The sequence below is a fragment of the Drosophila santomea genome, chromosome 2R, assembly GCF_016746245.2.
Source record: "Drosophila santomea strain STO CAGO 1482 chromosome 2R, Prin_Dsan_1.1, whole genome shotgun sequence".
NCBI classification, from domain to species: domain Eukaryota; kingdom Metazoa; phylum Arthropoda; class Insecta; order Diptera; family Drosophilidae; genus Drosophila; species Drosophila santomea.
Window position 1 is genome coordinate 14,862,240 of NC_053017.2, and position 22,071 is coordinate 14,884,310.

Below are 22,071 nucleotides of genomic sequence, written 5' to 3' on the forward strand. Positions count from 1 at the left end.
AAAGCAGTGCAAAAAAAAGGGGGAGCGTGGGGGGGGGAACAAAAGAAAAGCGGAAAAATCTACGTTGCTCGTAGCACCGAGCATTCAATGAGAGTGAAGAACGAATAATTTACTTTCCTTTTTGCCCCAGCTAAGCATCCAGCATTCTATCTTATTTTGCACTAAATTTTAACAGGATTTAGCCCCGTCGCTCTTTGCTGTCAACTGCTAACAAGCGGCAAAGACGTCGGAGGTTTTGACCAGCCGAGCGATTCAAGCCAAGCCCAACTTGTGCGCCCAAAGGGGGGGGTCCACTCAAGGGCTGTGGGGGCGGTGTGGGAGGGGTGGGAGGTGTGGGTGTTGTGGGCGTTGTGGGCGTAGCATCGTGTCCATGGCGAATGAGTTTTGTCGCAAATCCGCTTACGTCCACACCGCCGCAACGAAAATTGTGATGGCGCTTCTGATGGAGATGACGATGATGACGACAACCTAGACGATGATGACGACCATGATGATGATGAGGGCCTTCACTACACCCCACTTACGGCCACTCACATCAACACCACCACCACCCACCACCACCACCCAGCACTCACCCCGTTGGAGCCATTTTAACTGGCACATAAATAAATTCCATAAATCTTTTGCACTTTAACGCTTCTGCTTTAAGCCCAGTCAAGTCTGGGCTAAGATCCGATTTGTGGATTTTGTGGAGAATGCAGAGTCGGACGATTATCCTTGGATACATATAAATAGTCACTAATATTTCTGTAAAAAAAACATAGAACACTTTCTTTTGAAAAAACGTCACAGTAACTTGTACCAACTTTACATACTAAGGAAACTTTTTTACACTAAACAAAACGAAAACGATGGCCGTCCTAACCACTCAAGAAATCGATTGCATCATAAAGGAGCTCACATCGCTGAATGGAAATGAGTGCACATTTACGGAGGAACTGATCGAGCGGCTCATTCAAAGGACCCGCGGAGTGATCAGATGGCAACCCATGCTGCTGGAGCTGGAGACGCCGGTGAAAATCTGCGGCGATATTCATGGCCAGTTCACGGATCTCTTGAGGATTTTCCAGGCATGCGGCTTCCCACCGAAGGCGAACTATTTGTTCCTCGGCGACTACGTGGACCGGGGTAAGCAATCGCTGGAAACGATCTGCCTGCTGTTCGCCTACAAGGTGAAGTATCCACTGAATTTCTTTCTGCTGCGCGGCAATCACGAGTCCGCTAGTATAAATCAAATTTACGGCTTCTACGACGAGATCAAGCGCAGGCACACTGTGCGTTTGTGGCGCACTTTCACGGATTGCTTCGAATGGCTGCCGGTGGCCGCGGTGGTTGGTAATCGCATCTTCTGCTGCCACGGAGGATTGAGTCCATCGCTTCAGAGGTTGAAACAGATCGAGCTGATCCGGCGACCCACTGATGTGCCGGATGAGGGCATCCTGTGCGATCTGCTTTGGGCGGATCTGAATCACACTACCGAGGGCTGGGGTCACAACGATCGTGGTGTGAGCTTCACCTTCGACGGCGTCATAGTGCGCGATTTTCTCAGAGCCTTCGATCTGGACCTAATGGTACGAGCCCATGAGGTTGTGGAGGATGGATACGAGTTCTTTGCCAACCGCCAGCTGGTCACCGTATTCTCGGCGCCCAATTACTGCGGACTCATGAACAATGCCGGCGGAGTGATGAGTGTGAGCAAGGACTTGGTCTGCTCCTTCGTCATTATTCAGCCGTGCCACAACTGCAAAGTGACTGTAGAGGATGCCAAGGAGATTCCGCCCAGCGAAGAGCAGTGATTTTGTTTTTCATATACGAGTATGTGTCTCCTTTCGTGCAATGAAATTCGATATAAACAGTTTTTATGTAGCTTATATATAAACGATTAAATTAACCTTTTAATATTAAAACAAAAAATAGTAACTTGCAATTAAGCAAACAAAAATATTGGCTTGCAAAATTGAGCTTCTCTATGAAAACTTGAAAATAAAGTTGACTACAAATTAAATTGTAGCTTATTTGAATATTCGCCCAAAGACAACTCGTTGTCGACTTGCTCAACTTCAGAGCCATTGAAGGTCAATGTGAGGTCTTTCAATTTTTGTTGGTAGCCTTCGCATTCGAGTCTCCGACTGACCCACTTGCTCCCACTTTCTGTGTCACCTGCCGGACTCGACTGACAGGTGGCTTCAACACGCATGTTTCGCCATTTCATTTGCAGCTCGTTGCTGTACAGCTCGACCAAATGAATTTTATATGACTCTTAAGATGGCCCAGACTTGCTGCCAGATTGAGATGTTGATTCTGATGCTGATGGTGGAGCTGAAGCTGGAGCTGAAGCTGATTTGCTGATGAGGAGGCCTTCTGCAGCTTAGCCTGCTGTCCAAGGCTCGCTGGATTCGTCCTCGTGCAGGAGACAACATTTATTTGATCTGGCAAAAGTCACATGACAAACAGTTGTGTGTGTATGTGGACTTGGACTTGGACAGACTGCTCAGTGTTGCATACGAAAGTATCTCCGTCTGGTTGCTGCACGCTCGAATAATTTAATACAGCACCGCCCTCCCTCCCTCCTTTCCTACCTCCATCGTCCTGGATCAGCATGCTCAGGATCCTTGGCATTTGGAATGCACACAGCGTGCCATTTGACTGCAATTTAATGCTCTCTCCCGGACAGTTTACTCGTACTCGTACTCGTCCCATACCAACTGCTGCCATTTCATGTTTTGCAAAATGACAAATCACATTTATTTATTTTGTGTAAGCCAACTGAGCTTAAATATGCTGTCCTGTGACAGTTGGATTCATCTGCAAGCTGGCTGTGCATTCAGTTTTTTGGTTGTCAATCCGAAGGGTTAAGGCGCAGCCATAATCGAATCTGGAGATCTGGAGACAGCAGTTTTGGCATTCCCGGAAGTAACCCCACTGAGTAATTGGCTCCAAGGACCGAGTGTCCCAGGGATTTGCTCAACATGTGTTGTTACACAAGCCAGTTAAGTGAACTTAACATACTTTTATTACGATTTTTACTTACCCAATTGGCAAATGACTTTAAGATAAATAGGGATTCATTTCCTTTCAATGTTTATTGTGCAAAACCGTCTAGAAACTGAGACAATATTGAGGCTCTTCGAGGGAGCGTGAATAAAGCCAATTTGAGCAGCAGTGGCAAATCAGTGGGAGTGCTCGAGCACCTGGCCACCAAAGTAGGTCAACCCCTTGGGGGCCAAACACTGGAGGACTGGAGGAGTGAAGGAATGGAGGAGTGGAGGAGTGGATGAGCACGTCTGACAGGACCGCAATCTTGGCATTGGCAATGGGAGGCCGTGCCGTGGACTTGGTCCTTTAATTAGCAAACAACTGCTGGATTGCAGATGCCGTGGGCCAGATGACAAATGAGTGGAAAGATAGCGATTGCGAATAAAATGGCAAACACCCTGTAATGACTGATTGCTGGGGGGTGCAGAGGGTGGTAAAGTTTAATTAAGAAAATGCCCACTAATGACAACTAATGGCCCCGAAGTCACCGCCGATCGCATCACCTCAGAAATCCTCAGAAATATTAGTTGTAAACATGGAAGCGACACCAAGCCATGATCAATTTTCATTTGCAACGCCCACCAAAAAGTGGCAAAAGTTAAGAGAAAAAAAAAAACGCGAAAAAAAGGAGGAAATCCCCGGGAACACCGCTCGCACAACTCGACTCAATCAAGTTAATGGCGGCCAAATGGGTTTTTGATGCGCTGGCCGCGCAGCTCCATAAAAAATGATTGCCAGGCCTTGTTGTTCGTTTTGACCACGCCGAAACTTGGCTTAATGAAAACGCGTGGACATTGCCGTTTAATGCCAACCGTACTCTGTGTGTGTGCGTGTGTGTTACGGAGGTGGCATAAAATGTTACCAACTTGGCTTAGCCAGACAGATAGCCCCACCGCGAAGTGGGCGTGCCAAGTTTCTTATTGACAATTTGAGCATTCGGGCGTTAAATTCTTATGAGGCATAAGTTGCCCAGCGTAAGGCCGTAGTTAATAATACCACTTCATAAGGTGTGTCCACGTGGACGAGATGGCTTCCTTCCGCTCCCCCGTGAAAAATTCCCTGCTTTTTTTCGGCCTTTTCGTGCAGTTTTCGTCTGGCGCGTGTTGCTGATTGGTCATGCTCCTAAGAAAGGGTTTTTATAGATTCGTCAGTTGGACAGCACAGTGTCCCATAACTAAATTTTCAAATCTCAGGAGAATTCCATCCTTCTAGTACATTTATTGAATTAAGTTAATAATAGGTACACTTAATTATTAATTGTAGAGTTCTTCGAAAAGTAAATATATATTATAAATCATCTAATGAATTTCGGTATTTATATCTAAAATATCTATCTATATAACGAAGTATCTTTTGTTTCGACTTTGCCCGCTTTTCCTTGTTTTCCCTTGCTTTTCGATGGCCTCATCTTCAGAACCGACAGAAGCTCTAATCAAATTAATGGAATAACGAAACGGTTATCTGTGCTTTTCCATCCTCCCCATTTCCCCAAGCCATTCATGCCGCCCAACTCCTGGCCAAGTTGCCTTTTTTCAGTTATGTTTCGACTCTTTTTTTGGCCCAATCTCCTGTCTGGTTGTCCAAATAAACTTGACTTCCGGTAAGGAAACTCCAGGATCAAGTCCCTGAATGGCCAGAAAGTTGATACATCCCGTTTCTTAGCACTCGATTATGCTACTTTGGCATTCCGATTTTAATTCAATTACATGGCTTGGGAAACAACTCATTTGGGGGCAAATCCCCACGGCTCAGTTTTTGGCTTCAGCCACAAGCAAAGAGATTTTAATTAATTGTATAATCACTCAAATAAAACCACAGAAATTCCCCTCTCCTTCGCTTCGCCCCCTCGCAGAACTTGTAAGCGAAACGTAAAGAAACAATCAAAATTCCAAAAGTCACCAAAGCAGCTCCCTTTCGCCTTTCCTTTTGCTGAAAGTGGGCATTGTACAAGTGTTTTTAATATTTAATTGCTTTTTAAATGAGTCCAAGTATTTTATTGTATTTCATTTGATGATGTAAACGCTACTAACAGCACGTCCAAAAATGGGTGCACAGCTCCCAAGCTCCAAAGAGCTGCCACCACAGCGGCAATAAGTTTCCTTCGTTCTGGTCGCAACTTTCGCAAATTATTCAAAGCTATGTGGGGCTGTGGAAAACGTCGATGGGGGTGGTGGGTGTTGGTGGTGGAAAATGAGGAGAGGGGGGCGCCTGGAGCCACGGCAGCGACAAGTAATGGCCCAAGTGGCAATTTATCAATTAAAATTCTGCTTAACTACAAGGACACCCAGGAAACGAACTCAGGCTGGCAGCCGAAAAAAAAGGAGAAGAAAAACGACAAAAGAAGTCACAACAAGCTCTTCAAGCGCTGGAGGGGTTTTTCCTCCCCCTTTTGCTGACCAGCCAGGATGACATTGAAACTTGCCACGCCCACTTAGCCCGCCCTGAGGGGAAAATTCACTGCTCGTCAATGCAACGCGGCCACTTTCAGTGTCATTGCCGCGTGTTTATTTCCTCGCCAACGAACCGTTTTATCTGCCAACAAGCGGAGTGCTAATTAAAGTCCCACATTGCGGGGTATAGTAAATAAATCTTTGAACTGAATTAGATATAAATTGCAGTGCTGTGAGACTGTGAGGCTGTGGAGGAGGGTTTGAAAACAGCGCCACGAAAGGAGCTTAATTAAATCGAGGCTGGAGACAAAGTGCTGGGGATTACGCATCTTCTAATTGAATTCCATTTGTGCAGATGCCAGGCTTCACATCCAAGGCCATCGATTGAATGTTTATTAAAATCTGATGATTTTCCCTGGAGTAAGGCTCAATTCCGATGTCTTGGCAATCAGTGTATGGTGTGAAAGGGATTTTGGGCAATTTATGTGCTGCAAATATCTTTGTTGGCAATGTGCAGCAACACTTGCACATTCAACTTGCTGAAATATTTGCTCAATATGCATTCTCAGATACTAGGACGATTTCATAACTTGACATTTGCCATGATTGATTTCATTCAAAGGTGCTTTCAAGGACTACTCAATACCTTTTAATGTTTTATAATCAGCACCTTAAGCTGGCCTGCTCGAATAATTATACACCTGGCCATTCGGGTGCCCCTCAATTTGGTATGTACTCAAAAAGTTCCATTAAAGTCCTGGGGCGGAAGGGTCGGCTCTGAAATTCTCCAGGGTCGTATTAAAGTTCCAACTTTAAGCTTGTGCATGTAATTAACACTTTCGGTAAAGTTTGCCGCTGCCGTCTGTTTCAATATTTGTGTTTTCATTGGGTAGTTTGGTTGAATTTTTTGTCTTTCGGGGCTGGTCTCGTCCCGTGCCTTTATTGTCGCCAGTAAGCTAGGGAAAATATGGAAATTTTATTGCTCGCTTATGTTTGAGTTAATTTGGCAACAATTTTGTTGAATTTTAATGAGTGTGCGAGTAGCATAAGTCCCACGTCCAACGTCCAACGTCCCACGTCCCGGAATCCCTGATGATGGCTGGCATGGAGTTTAATGATTTTGTGTACTGATTTAAGCCCTTGACAGAGCGACAGACTGCTGACGAGGATGAGGATGAGGAGGACGAGAACAAGGATACGGGTGAGGATTTTCCAACCAGCAAAAGACAAGGCAAATTTTGCTTTTGCCAAAGACGAGTTTCTAATTAAGCCGAAAGTCCTGACAACCGACGTCAATCCGCGAGGCCGCAAAATTATGCGAAATCTCGCAGTCATTTACAAATTTGGAAAATCAACAGCAGTCATCGCGTTTCCCGCGCCGACTTAAATCTAAAATGGAAATCTTTAACGAGCTACATTTTTTGGGGTGAGTGAAGTAGATTGGTGTTGGATGTTGATGTTGCATGTTGTTGATTCTTTGGCTAATTGTTGTGTGCCAAATTCAATTAATTTAAATGCCACGACTCATTTGGCTTCGATGTCTGGACGTCCGAGTGTCTGAATGTCTGATGAATTAATTAAAAACGCCTCATTTGCCAAGGCAATCAGGCGAAAGAGCAGTGTGCCTCAATCTGGTTCCTGGGGTTCAAACTTGAAATTACGCGCCTCTTTTGGCATTTTCATAATTTTTGCCCATGAAACGTGACTTTTGCCGGAGTACGTCATCTTCCCAACCCCCAACCCCCCACCCATTTTCCGATTTCCCATTTCCCATTTTCATTTCTCGTGTCAGCTTTTGTTTCGTTAGTCTGTGGAGGCAAATTTTAATTTTGAACTGATTTTTTTCTTTGCAACCGGCCCTCTGCCACGCATTGTTTGTCAACTTTTCGACCATGGCTTACCCTTATCCGAGGCTTCGTTTTGCTTCCTTTTTTTGGAAATTTTTTGGGAATGGGTTTTCCGAGAGCGGCGTGGGGAGCGGGGAAAAGCGCGTGCTATAAATTTTGTGTAAATATTTGTTAGTCCCGGACAGGACAGGATTTTCCCCCTTGCCAGCTCTGCGCTGATTATGACCCGTTGCACGGCGAAATATTCTTAAATAAAATGATTAATTGGTGTTAAGGAATGTAGGTGATGTAATTTGACAGCAGGAAGAGCTTGCAATTATTTTATTCTTGCTCCTTCTTTCATTTATTAACAACGTAATTGTTTAGACTGCATCATTGCGTCCTAATATATTATGTAATTGATTTTGGCGCAGTGTAAAGTTGAGTTTCCTTTTTGAACTTTAACGCATGCAGTCAGCTTTTTTACGACTTTGATTGTTCGCGTACACAAATTGTAATTTTGAGCAAAAAGGTAATTAAGCCGGCGAAATCCAATTAAGTGCGACGGAATCTCAAATTGAAATCAGTGCCTCAGTGTCTGGCGCCCCATTTGCACATCATTGTGTAAATCATTATAAAAGTGAGGCATAAAATTTTAATAGTCCAACGCCGACGACAACTGTTTATGGAGGACCATAAAAGTTTTAGTTTAGCAGCGGCTCGGCAAATATAAAGTGTAATATAGAGCAGTTAAATACGCATAAATACATGTACTATACATTAAACTGTGTAATTGCAGCACTTAAATGTTAAACGCTTTCCCTTTCTGTGTGCGAAGGCTGATGGTAAATTGAAAATTGAAAATTTGATATATACATATATGACAAGTGGTGGAATGGGACGACGGATGGCCAGGGAAATGGCATTGGAGTTGCCTCGCATTTCCAATTTGGACTGCCACGTAATGGTCCTGACAAAAGGCAAGCACACGAAAGCAGCATTAATGCCCTGCACAAATGCAAATGAGCATATCAGACCCGACTTAAATCATTTATATTCAAAATAATAATGGCTTAATGCCATTAAGCCAGAGCGGCGTAGCTTTTCTGTGATTATACGAATGCAATGGCCGTAATACTATAATATAATACTATAATAAGACCTTGAGCTAATGCCGTTACACAAAATGCAGTTTTGCAGCATAATGCAGTTTGCAGTGACCTGTCAGTATTTCAAAATCTGTCTGAACTACGAGAGTACGTGAAATGGGGTCAAATTAATCATACCCAAAATTATCTAGAGTTAAACCCCTTTGCAGAGTGCAAAACTCAAAGCAGACATTCGACACATGCTGCAATTGGCAGCTGGTCGAAACTCAGTTAGCCAAGACAGTTTTCTAAATTTGCAGGTAAGTAGGTAGGTAGTCTAGGATACTGTAAAGTCGATTCCAGCTCATATTTTGCAGAAAGGGATTTTTGAACTATTTTTTCACTTGTTTGATTCGTTTGGGACTCTTTTGTTTTTCCATCCTTTGCCACAGCATTCAATGTTGTGCACTCAATTACTTTATGTGAATGTTTCGGAGCCAAAATTGAATGCAAAGCGAATGCCCTTAACGTGAAAAAGTGAATGGATATAAAAGGGAGCAGAAAACACAAACCGTTTTCTGCCAACGTTGCGCTTTTCATAATGGCGAAAATGTTGCAGAGGTGGAAAATCCAATGGGCTGACTGAATTCGGGGATGGTGGGGGGTGGTAAAAAACTGTTGCCAGCGAACGCGGATGAAGCGCATAAATTGTTAACGCATGATTAGGTTTTGATTTCACTAATTAGATTTATTCCGCATTAAAATCTGAGCACCATCCTCACACCACCCAAAAACCACCCACAAATGCTATCGCATGGAAATTAAAAACTTCAGCTTGACCGAACTTTATCCCAAAATTTATCCGACTTTTTATGCAGCGAAGTGGCGAGATGGGGGAAGAGCTAGAGATCACACGTAAATATCTTTGATTGGCTCCGTTTGCCCAGCGATTTGCCAACATTTGTTAGCCCAGACACTTGGGGCATTTGAGCCAGGCCAAAACCGAGACCGAATCCGTCACTGGGTCGTGTGATGAACTGGCAATGTGTCAGGACTGCCGGAGCGCACAGAGTCCGGAGTCCGGAGTCCAGAGTCCGGAGTGCGGACTTCAGAGACTCCGTACGGGCTAATGGCCCTCAAACGACCAGCCATCAGTTGTTTATCTCACAGCGCCACCAACCCCGCAATGTGGGTGACTCCGGATGGGTCAGCTGGTTGGTGGCAGGACGAGAAGGAGCAAGAGCAGGATCAGGAGCAGGAGGTTTTCCAAGGGAAGGAGCGGAAAACAAGAGGTCCTGCAGCTGCTACGAGGAACTGACGCATGCATCAAAGTGACGCTCAAACTGAAATTGAAGTTGTTGTCCGCTCAAGAAGAGATAACTTGGCCCAAAGAAGGCCAGGCCAGCACTGAGAGAAAAGGCGTTGTAAATCGTCCCACAACCTGATGACTTATTCTATTAAAGGGTAAGTATACTTTGGCAAATTCCTGAAGATCACAATTCTTGACATTTATAAAAAGTTTTTATCTAATTATTATTCTTTTAAGTTGTTTTTGCGGATTTGCCAAGTGTTCTGGCAAAAATGGTTGTCCAAGTGTGCGAGAAAGCCATTTATTATTGCATAAAGAATGACTTTCAATTACTTGCAAGTGAACAAACTTGCTTCCAGCACATTGACATTGCCAATAAACTTGTGCTTAGTTTTGTTAGAGGCGCCGTGCGGAGCAGCTGGAATCCGCATTAATTATGCCATTTTAAGTTGGCTACACGGGCAAAGGGGGGAAATTGGAATGCTTCTAACTCGCTGCCGCCTTTCTGCATTCAAATTGAATTTTGTTGGGCGCGACAGAGACAAATGAAGTGTTAACTGACATTTGTTTTATGGAGATGCATGTTGCAGCTACCAAACACCAAGCACCACCCATCCACCCACAGCTACTGCACATAAATCACGCTATTCGACGGCGTTAAGCGTGCAAGTCGCGTTTGCGAGATAAAAGTGCAAATTGTTCGATTTGCATCGTAAAAAATGCCACAGCGATGGCAGCTGCAGATGCAGCGGCAAAAGTGCCAACTGCAATCTGGAGCGACAACCAAAGGGCGTGGCCAACTATTTGGATGGTTTTAAGGCAATATAAACCGAGCAACAGCTTTATTGGCCGCACTTCTGCCAACAAGATTGCGAATAAATGAACAAACTTGCTGCAGCATAGATACACTTGTATATCTGGTCGATATTTTGATTTTAAATTATTTTGAAATTAACAGATATAAATATAATTAATAAACATTCTTTTTATTAGTTTTATTAAGTTATTTTATTAGGTTATTAGCTGCTTGATCTATTACAATTTGATTCAAACTTATTAGGCAGCATAAAGCTGATGGTTGGAGTAATTAAACCAATAAATAAAATATGCAACGAAAACTGAACCGTAGTTCTCGTTCTACTTTTTCCACACTGACTTTAATGTGTGGAAAATTAATTTTAATTTGAGGGGGTCTCAACTGGATTAATTGATTAATTCTGTTTTGGGATTTTTGCAAGAAATCAGAAGCGAAAAAACACACACACACAAAGGGTGGAATGATGAGCCGCACATCAATTTACATAGCTAATGCGCCATTATTACACGCATTTAAATATTTACAACATTAATGCGCAATTCATATTGCATAAATAATCCGCAATTTAATTAAGACTCTGCCTGTTTCATGCTCATAACACGTAACTCGATTAAAATATGAGGCCAACGCGATCGTGTCCTGCATCATGTCCACTTGCATAAGCATTTATTTCGGTTCAGTAAATCCAGCCCATCGGCAGTTTGGCAGCTGAGAGCTGGGAAACCCAGTTAATTGACATCGGCCTTCTCCGTCGACCAGAAATCGGTTTGGCATTTTAATTTGGCCGCGATACCGAATGTTGGTAATAAGCCATGGTCGAAACTTCATGGCCGTTGGGTCGATAAGAATGCGATTTGCGTGAGCTGGCGCTGGGATTTCAAAATTAAGCGCCATAAAATTGCATTTTCGCAGGTCAACATGGCGTTTCCCGCTCTGCTACCATCGGCGATCAGTGAAAGCCATAAAAAATTGTACGTGTAGGCTGGGTAGGAAGCAAAGAAAAGCCAAAGCAAAAATCATAAATAAAATCACGTGTAAAATGCGCAGAACGAGTTGCAGCTAGGAAATATCGCGTACTCTAAAGTGTTAAGCATAGAATGGGTGCTTTAAATAAAAATGAAATAAATATCAAATTAAACTGCATCTTAATCTTAAACTTAAAACTTGATGTCTTAAAATATACACCTATTTGGTCTAGATTTATTTCGAGAATGAGGGTTTAGAAGACTGTAAAACTCTTTGCGGCTTCCATGGGTTTATCATGCCCTGTCTGATACCCTGGGCTCATGTCAAACCGGATAAAATCGTGAACGGCCGCCCAAGTACCCCCTATCCCCTCGCCCATCAGCCCCGGCCATTTGGACACGGATATGAACCGAAAAGGTGGACGATGGTCCAAAAACTCTGATACGAGCGACCTAAAAAAGTGTAACAAATTCTGCCGCTGCGGCCGCCGGACGAAGCGCAAGTTTATTATTTATTATTTATTTTGGCGCGAAGTTTACGAGCTTACGGCTCAGTACGGAGTTGAGTTGAGCTGGGCGGGCCAAGAGCAGTGGCCAATATATTTTATGATAGCCGCCAGAACCACCATGTTCCAGCTTAGGCGGCTGAAAAAAAATTAAATTTATTTTTGTACGCACCAATAATCACAAAGCGCTGCGTAATCAAATTTATTGAAAAATGAAAGCCGTAAAAAGTGAAATACGCGGCGGACGAAAAGCTGCCGGAAAGTCCGGGAAATCGACAAAGTCTAGCCATATCGGACAACCTTATATTTATGGGCAAAATGAAGAAGAGTTGCCAGCGCCAATACCTATGCAAATATTAGCCAGTGTAGAATTAATGAATATTTCGAAACAATTCAATTTTGTGGCATCCATTTCCAGCTGGCACATTAATGGAATGGTGGTGGGGTTTAAATAAATGCAAATGAGTTGCTAGTGGACTCGATGGTCGGTGACAATTGGCTGAAGTTGGGGGCTCTGTTTAGATAAGACCATGCGCATAAATGAATTTGATTGGAAATTTCAACAAGCAGCCAATAATCGTGTTGATTCGGGTTAATTAATTTGATTGCTTTCCATGTTTAATTAGCCAGAGTGCTTTTTACGTTATAACTATTAATTATGAATGTATAAGACAAGCATTATGTGTCAAGCACTCGATGTTATCAAAAATATTTTACTTAAATTTCAATTGCAGAAGTTCGTGAACCAACCGCAAATATTTATGGTAGAACACATGGTTTGACAAACGTTTATTATTTTATGTAAGCCACACTCATTAACCGCGTGAATATTTTATGAACACAAAAGTATATTGACTTTAACTGGCAATTTATTGGTCAAATGGTTTTAGAGAATGCACAGAATTTAATTAAAGATAAACAAGACCATGGCTAACCAACATTTAGCTGTAAAAATTCAAAATCGATTTGAATGTATGTATACTACGAATTTAAGGTATATGTTTATCTTTTGTTCATATTTATCGAAACAATCACCGATTATGCTCTTCATACATATAGAATATTAATGTTTGCTCTGCTGAATTTCATTCACTTATACCGTTTTCATTCACTTTTATTTTCTTTCTGGTTAACAAACCTCAATAAATATGTAATGTTTTCATAAATAACAGTAGAAATAACATTTGAATCCGATTGTTTTCGTTTTAGAATGTACCAGAAACCAAAGGCCACAGTTTACACGCTTTAAGCCGCCTGAAAATCAAAGCGTTAAGCCAGAACCTCGAAAACTGCATTCATGCCACATCAGCTTAGTTTTTCCAACTTGGCCGTGGACTAAGTAAAACCATCTTGCTTTGGCCCATGATATTAAAGTGCGCATCATGAAAATATTTATGCTCGCAGGTCTTAGTTTTTCCAACGCTTTTCGCCAACTTTCTGCTAAACACCATAAAACCTAGAACTTTTCATACATAACTTTAGAGCGTTTTCTGTTTTTGTTTTCCACATTGCCGCTTGTTGTCCTGCTTGTTTTTGCTTTAGCTTTTGTTTTTTTTTTTGTGCTGGCGTTTTGTATAATTGCTGACGCTTTGCTTTCGGGTTTTCACCTTTCGAAATGTGGTGTGCGTGCTAGTGTGTGTGTGTGCGAGTGTGTGTGTGTGTGGAGACTGAAGTTCGCGTTTAATGGTATTCTTTTGTGGCTCTTAATATTTGCGTTGCCACCGCGGCAGCCGCAGCCGCTGACCCATGACCCCGTGGCCCCTCGGCTCCTTCGGCTCCTTTTCAAAGTGAATATAAGCAAAGATTTAGCACTTTTATTATTACGCTCGAGTTAAGTAGCAAACTATGTTGAAACTTTTCCACGCTGCACATTATCAGCATCAGCGTGCCGCGAACGTTTGCCTGCTTACTTTGGAGGTTTGGGTGGTTGGGTGGTTGGGTTGCATGGACATTTGGGTGGTGTTGTGCATGAATGCCTGCGGTGGTTAGCGAAACTCGCCAGCGGAATACGCAGCACACACCGGCCACTTGGAGAAATTAAGTGGAATTCCCACGCACTGCATTAAGCTGGACTTAAGTGTATAGTTTTATGCTAACTTGTTAAAAAAAAATTAAAGTATACTCATATATACTCAACATTTGTTTGGAGTTATGCCCATTATTCTGTTAAGTATTCAATTCAAATTGTAAAACATAAAATTCTTGTTGGCCCTCGGGAGCTTCAAAGTGTAAACATAAATTTGTTTTTTTCAGTGCACACACTTACACTTGCCGCTTACTTTTTTCGCTGTTTCTTTTGTGTTAAAGCTGTTTTCCACGGTCTTCTTGTTGTTATTGCTGTCGCTGTTGGCGACGTTGTCGTTGTCGCCTTGTTGTTCTTGTTGTTGTTCTTTTAGTTGTTGTTGTTGTTGTTCTAGTCGTTGTTGTTGTTGTTGTTGTTGTTGTTGTTGTTGTTGTTGTTGGTGCCGTCGTCATCATAGTCGTCGTCCATGTTGCCGTGTTTGTTACTTATAGTATATACTCCCTCTTCAATGTTGATGCAGTTTGTTTAGTTTTGTGCAAAAGTTTTCAGCTGCGCTTGGTTGGCTTCATAAATTTTTAAATAATCAGCAAACGGATACCACGTACCGTACGCGTTGTGCGGTCCAAAAATCGGTGGGAAATGGCAACCTGGGGAATGCCAAAGTTGGCTAGTTGGGCTAACTGGGCTTTAAGCACGCTTTAAAAGTCAACCATACAAGTCAACCATACAAGTCAACCACTGCTGGTGCTAAAGAATTCAATATTCCCCTTCGATTTGCTTGTCGACAGCAACAATGATTGCTGTTTGTATTAGTCGACGTAATTTAACGAAACAACGTGGCTTGTTGTCAAAGGTATTTGGCTCGGTTCGCAGCAATAAACAAACGTCGGCCAAACGCTTGACGCCAAGATAATCACATATCACGTATACGACAGCGTAGCCAACATTCCAGTGTTTGTTTGCCAGCCGGCAAATAAAAGCACACACGTAACGAAAACGATAATAAAATCCAACGAATGCGAGTATCTGCGTGACATAAGACAGAACCCAAAACCGAAGCCCAATTCTCATTTTCCAGCAACTGCGCCATTTTGTTGTCGCTACGGCAAAGTCAGAATCCCCGAGCCAAATCCACGAATAATCAATGCCATATGCTGTTCGCTGCCGGCTAGGTGACGCATCCTTGAGCAAACACAAGTCGAACTAACGATGAAATCTCATACGCCCCGTGTGCCCCACTGTCTGGCCATAAATTTGTTGTTGCTCGCGTCTCGTGCAAATCGGAATCGAACGCTAATTGATATGGGTTCGTTTGCCATGGCCAACAGGTCAAGTCTTAAATCAATGTGCGCAGAAATCAATGTTCGCAGAAAAATGTTCGCAAAACTAAAATAGCATCTCATTAAATTGTCACTTTTGTGGATGCTGTAACTTTAGCTTAATGTGCTTAAAAATGTTACCATACCTTAATGCCTACAAAAGTAAATAAAATTTAAAATCACCAGAAGAAAAACACAAACTTACTTTTAGCACTGCAACGCAAAGCCAGTTTACGTAAAGTACCTACTAAAAAAGTTGACTTTATCCGCTTGTGACCGATTGTCCACATAAATAAAACGCTTAAATGCAATGCTGACAATGCTTTATGCATTGTTTAAATAAATGTGATAAGCGCTTTTTGCCTGCGCAAAATTTGTATTGCTTTTTCAGCGGGGCTTAATTCACACGAGTGTCAACATAAGTCAAATAAACAACGACTGGCGGAAAAACAGGGCAAACAATTGTCAGCACATTAACCCCATGGCAAAAGAGTCAGGAAGCTGGACAGGTGTGTGTCTATATGTCTATATGTCATGCCTTAATTAAAGTGCAATGCCCGAGCTAAAAAAAAAAGTCATTAGACGCTTAGGCGCTGAGAAAAGCGTGGAGCTTTTCCCCCAAAGCAAAGGGTTTCGGCTCAAAGGGTCCTTCGTACATTGCTCATTAGTCGCACAGCAGCCTGCAACAAGGAAGCATTTGCAGCTCACTCAAATAAATTACAGTCAGCCAATTGCCGTTGGCCAAACATCTTACTGAACTGAGCCGCCAGTAATCCGAGATTAAAATGCGCTACTAAACCTGTTTATTTTACCATCTATTTTGTAGCAATTAATGTGCTTCACTCGAAACACTCCATTACCTAATGCACTTGACAAGGACACTTTCCAATTATCACATTTACGGACTGCGGTCGAATCTCAAGTCTAAGGCTGGTTAAATCGCATTGACCATGAACTCGAACGCATGTGATTGTGGGGTCAGGACCTCTGACTGATATGCGTTGAAATCACAATTAAGCAATTTCTCACCTGCTTGGCACTGGACACCGCAGGCCATCGCAGCTCGAGGGCCGGAACAATGCCTAATGACTTAATGAACGTCAGTCGACTAGTCCGGCCCGCACAAAACGTAGCCCGATCCAAGTCCAAATGTAAAGACAAGTCTGGTTTTGCGGCCTGAGTGGAAGTGCCAGGGTTGTCAAGGATGTCTGTGTGCCATTGCAGGCCGCAGCATTAACTTAATGCCCGGCCAAAGACATGACAAGCCAAGCTGCTGCTCCTGCTCCTCTTGCTCCTCCTACTCCTCCTGCTCCTCCTGCTCCTCCTTCTGAGCCAGCTCCGCTACTGCTCTTCTCCTGGTGGCGGTGGAGAAGATCTTGCGGTGGACAAGGCCGAACTACTAAAAGCACTTTGTCCCCTCAGTCGCCGCACCACCCACAAGCACAAACACCCACCGGCGGCAAACAAAGCAAACAGCAGCCACAACTACGGCAAACTACGGCTGCTAAAACAATGGAACAATGGGCTTTTACGGGCACCCACAGGACATAAAGGTGAGACATAAAGCAAAGGAAGCGAAAACAATAAGGCGAGCTAACCGAATCTCCGAACTCCCTACTCCGTGGCACATTACCAGCGATATCTGCTTAAGACAGTTTGTCAAATTCAATTAAATCTAAATAAATAAATGATGTATTCTATAAATAGATTTAAATGGCATTGTATTTAAAAGAAATGGATGCAGTAAGATGAAGTTACTGCAAAGAACTTTAAAGTGGTTTGAATACCAAATATGAAAATGATTATCCCTCAGATCTTAAATAAGATTATTCCGTAATATAATAGAAAACATGCTCCTTCGAAAAATTATATTACCTCGCGATTTTATGAAAATCGCTGGCAACAACAAGTCCGCTGACTGGAAATGCTAATGCCGCTCTTCTCCTTCTTGGCCAACTCCAGCTTACCTGGTCAACAACAAGAACAAGGACCAGAACAAGGACAATAACAATAACAACAGTGGTGCGCGTGGCGTGTAATGAGCATGTCCTTGAAATACAATATGTCTGCATAAATTACCGTTATGCGGTCGCGCATTAGTGTTGGAGTGGCGCGACACACAAAAGGCGAATTGAAACTGAAACTGAAGCTGTCAGGATTCACCTGTCCGCAGGTGAAAGGAGCAGGATTTTCCACCTCTCAGGTGCCGAGGTGTTAAGCGCACTGGGGCAGTTTAAAGTTCAAAATTGAACCGATAAAAATAACTTTCAATTAAAGCACTACCAACTAAGAAAGGTCTTGCAAAAAAACGGAAAATGAATTCAAAAGTGTAAATTTGCGCAAGACTCAGCGCGGCTAAAGTTAATACTTAGATGTTATATCCCACGAGAGCAGAAGAATGAAATTCTTGGCTGGTGGGGCTTAAAGGGCCAAGTTCAGATGGCCAGAAAAGCAGAAATCGTAAATCATTCACGGCCAAAACTTCTACCATGTGCTTGTTTCCCCAGACAAACTGGGAATTCCCTGTCTGAGCGAAAAGAAGATTTAGGGCCTTATACTAGTGAAAGGTCATGAGCGCGTAAGTCAAAAATGGAGATTCCCCTTTTTGGCCATAAAAAAGTTTACCTATTAGGTGAACTTTCCAACAAAATCTGTGGCAAGTATTTTTTTGTTCAATCTCAGCGCTACTAAATTTGTAGCCCCACAGATTTTCTTCCGAAATCCTTAAAAATCAAAGTTAATGGGATAAGCCAGAAGTAGCTTAATTTTCATCAATTACTCTTGTCAATTGTCAGCGCAATCACTTAACAAGCAATTGTATGGGCCAATATAGAAAATGGAAAAATGAAATAATTTTTCAGCGCTTCTTTTATGCTATTGACAACTCGCTGAGAAGCCTTTAAAATTGATTCGTTTTCCTTTTACATTTTTTCTACGTTTTTGTTCGCTTTTGAAACTTATTTTTTCTTGGCACTACTTCAAGTTTTTCCCTTTCGACTTTTTTGTATTCCTGCGAAGCCAGCGCGGCTCATTGAAATGGGTGATAATTCACCATTGATTGCACTTTGTCGCCAAAGTTTTGTGTGCCGTTGACAACTTTGGCCAACTGCAGTTTGGCCTCTATATTCATATTGTATTTTTATATTTCTTCTTTTTCTTTGCCCTCTAGTTTGATCCTTTCATATTTTCTTTCTCAGGCCTTTGGCCGCTGGCTGGTAAAGCAATTAGTATGAGATTTTCTTCACTTTTTCCTCCTCAGATTGTGGCAAAAGATTGAGGCACGCTGGGCATCTGAATCATCTGCTGGAAGCGCCGGCCGTGGAGTTACTTCTTGTCACTTGCAGTTGGCAACTTCATCAATTTCCCTTAAGCCCTGCCAAACTTAATGATAGCGGCAAATCTGCACGATTGGCAGCGCCAGCAGCGCAACTTAACTGCGGGCTAAGGGAGTCGTGAGGCAACGCTGCGTATACGTAACGTTTGCATGGTGGCGCAAAGTTTGGCTGAATGAAAAATGTTTGTTTGTTGCCATTATTTGACCTGCTTGCATACAATTTGAAAGGCACACACACACTTATGTACACACACCCACTCACACACACTTACACGCACACACACACACACACACACACTTGGCCTCAAGACAGGCAGCCGTGCATGGCGGGCTCTTGAATTGCAATGCACCAATTACGAGGGCCTGGTTGCCTGGCCTGGCTTGCAGCGGCTTCTTGGCACCGAAGCATAACTAATCTTTTGAGATTTCCAATTAAAAGTAAAACAAGCAGCGGCCTCAGCCGCAGCGCTGGGAAATGGAAATCGCAGGACGACCTGCTAAGAAGGCTAAAACGGAGCCGACGAAGCCGACGAAGCCAACGAACGGCGATGGCTGCGGGCGGGGAAAAAAAGTGTTTCATACATTTTACGTGCAAAGTGTCTGAATTAACAAGGACGACAAAGTCGTGGGGGCGAGCTGTGCTGGCAACTTTATAATTATGTTAAGCATGTTGCAGCAATCTTACAATGTTGCAGCTTATTTTCAGAGCCTTGCCAGTAGGCCAAAGGGCCAAAGGGCCATAAGGCCATAAGGCACGTCAAAGACGCAGCGTAGTCCATTTAATAGGCACCCGGTAGTATCTTGGGATTGTGGCCCGGCAAATGCCAGCTACAGTGGGCATTCCAACAAACCGATCAGTCTCCACTTCAACTTCTATAGTTAAACCGAAAAGTAAACCCAAAAGTGATATCACATAAGTAACTTACTTGGGAATTCCGGTTTTATTAAGAGTATAAGCTACCAAACTGACAGTATAACTTAAATGTCTTGAGTTAATTGCTCAACATGTTCATGTTTCGCAGTATAAACTATACTCGCTCCTTTCCAAGGATATGAAACTAAAGTCGACTTGGCAATTTCACTTTGGAGCTTTAAGTTTTTTAGAGGTTTTCGCTTACACAGCCAGCATGAAAATGGGCCCGCCCACCAGCAAGTTGCCTTTTATGAAAATTACTTTCACGTCAGTCATATGCACTCGGGCACCCGGTGCGTATGAGTAACTTAATTAGAAAACTTTCCCTCAGCCGCCGATAGGCGCGCACACACAGAACGAATGGGATCCCGGCATCATGGGATCCTGAGATCCTGGCTGTAAGTTTATGTCCGCCCATGTGCAAGACTGCAAAAAAGGATGCACTGCACAGGCTGGAAATATGAGGATATTAGTGCAACGGGCAGCTATTTATGCATCGCAATCGGGACACTGGTTGGCTATGAAATGCCCATCTGCAGTTCCCTTGCTCTGCTTGGCACATTCCCTTTGAGGGTAAATTACTTTTGAACTCCTGCTTTGATGGCAATCGCCATTGGAGGACTCCCAAGGACTCAGCATCCTTCTCACTTTTGCGACACACAATCACTGGATTAAGTGCCGCTTCTTAAACTGGCAGTGCATTTCAGCTGGGCCTTAAGTACTTGGAATTCCCATTAAAATAATTGACAAGAATAATAATTTCGATTTGTTTTCCTTGAAATCCTTGCATCAAAGGAAATGCTTTATTTAAATAGAACTTCCAGAAAAGTGCCTATCGAATCGTTTAATCCACCGGTGCACCTATTATAGACCTTAAATCGACAATTGAATGCCGCCCATTTGTTAATTTAGCATCGGGCAAGAGCTTAATAGTCCGTCTGGTGAAAAGTGACGCATATTTGTAAGCTCTACCCATATCCGTGCAACCGGCAAATCCCAAGCAATCACTCAGAACTCGGACCCACACGAGGGCACATTTGTTTAACTCAACATCTATATATATGGATATATGTATATATATATATGTATGTATAACGTATCGTTGGGCAGAAGCAGTCATGCCAAAAGGGCGAGCGTTTTGCGCCATGCTCCGTGAAACGACAAAACAAATAAATAAACAAACGGCAGAAACAATAACAAATGACAGCAACAAAAGCAGGATAGCCAGTGCTTGAAGAACGTTTAACTCAAATCGATTTCAGAGCTTTAAAAAAACAACAACAAAACAACAAAAAGGAACCAAATTGAGAGGTGGGAAGTGGAATGTGGATAGAGGAAAGGTCCTAAAACTAGAAATCGAAAAAAGAGCGCAAAATGAAAAATAAAAAAAAAAGGAACACAAATCCAATGAACAAACAAATGTGGAATCAAGCAAAACATTGGCGTTGGTCACGCCCACACAGGCGCACCGCCCACACAGATACACACTCACACACGCATATGCACAGTGGCCACACAGATACACACTCACACATATGCACAGTGGCCACACAGATACACACACACACACACATTGACATATGCGGCCGAAGTGGACAGTTGAAAAGCTTTTACAGTTACAGCTGTGCGCACGCTGCGTTCATTTTTTATTAGAAACAAACATCGGTTGACGCTATTGGAAAATGGTGAACATATTTGTCCCTGGACGGCAATTATTGTTATCGTTATTGGCATCGCTCCGAAAAAAGGTCCGGGGAGTGCAAGGGGGTGCCGGGTTTTCCAGGGGATTCCGGCAATTTTGGGGCGAAGGGAGTAGCAGTCGAAATTTATTTGGGCTCCGAGTGCAGCATGCGAAGAGGGAAAAGGAAAAGGCCAAACTGGCAGGCGCCGCTTGGTCAGCTACCTAAACTCATTTGCCAGCTGTCCAAAAAGAGGGCCAAGAGCTGCAATTTAAATGGCCAAGCGGCCGTGCAAAGGGAGATACCACTGTGCTCGCTGCTAGCTACATCTTCATAGGCCCGAAAAGGAAAACAAACAAGAGCTACACTCAACCAAAACACCCTAGAGTTCTCTAAGGAAGCACTAACATAAGTACAAAATATCAAAGGCTTCCCTCAATGTAAAAAAAGATACATGACATAAGTTGTAATAAAAACCTTTTCTAATAATTTTTGGCTTAAGGCCTCTTATTTTTCTCAGTGCATAGATAACCGCATATGGTTCCACAGCATCCCTTTGCGGGTTTCGACCTTTGTTTTACCTTTTTTCGGTCAGGGACTCGTAGAATATTTAAGGTGTCGCTGACTAACTCGATTAGAGTCAACCGTAAAGACTTCTTGTCTGGCCAAACCCAGCGCATTAGTTGGCCTCTTTCGGCTTCGATTTTCAATACCAAGGTTGCGGTTGCCACGCCCCCCACACCCCCAAGAACGCCCACACTCCTTGTTACCATGTTTGGTATAGTTTCGACTTTTGTTGGCTTTGCCGTTGTCCCTCCATTGTTGTTACTGCAAATTGTGCGGTCTGTTTTTTCTGCTGGCCCACG

At 43.1% G+C, this 22,071-nt stretch overlaps 2 protein-coding genes across 2 annotated transcripts in view; one reads left to right on the forward strand and one right to left on the reverse strand.

The window, feature by feature from the left end:
- LOC120444368 (potassium voltage-gated channel subfamily H member 8) overlaps positions 1 to 22,071 on the reverse strand; it is a 150,903-nt gene that overhangs the window by 64,762 nt on the left and 64,070 nt on the right. The gene's annotated exons all lie outside the window — the stretch shown is intronic.
- Positions 775 to 1,868, forward strand: LOC120444372 (serine/threonine-protein phosphatase PP-Y). The gene has a single exon (XM_039623979.1). It carries the CDS (start codon positions 852 to 854, stop codon positions 1,794 to 1,796), a length of 945 nt encoding a protein of 314 aa, XP_039479913.1. The 5' UTR covers positions 775 to 851; the 3' UTR covers positions 1,797 to 1,868.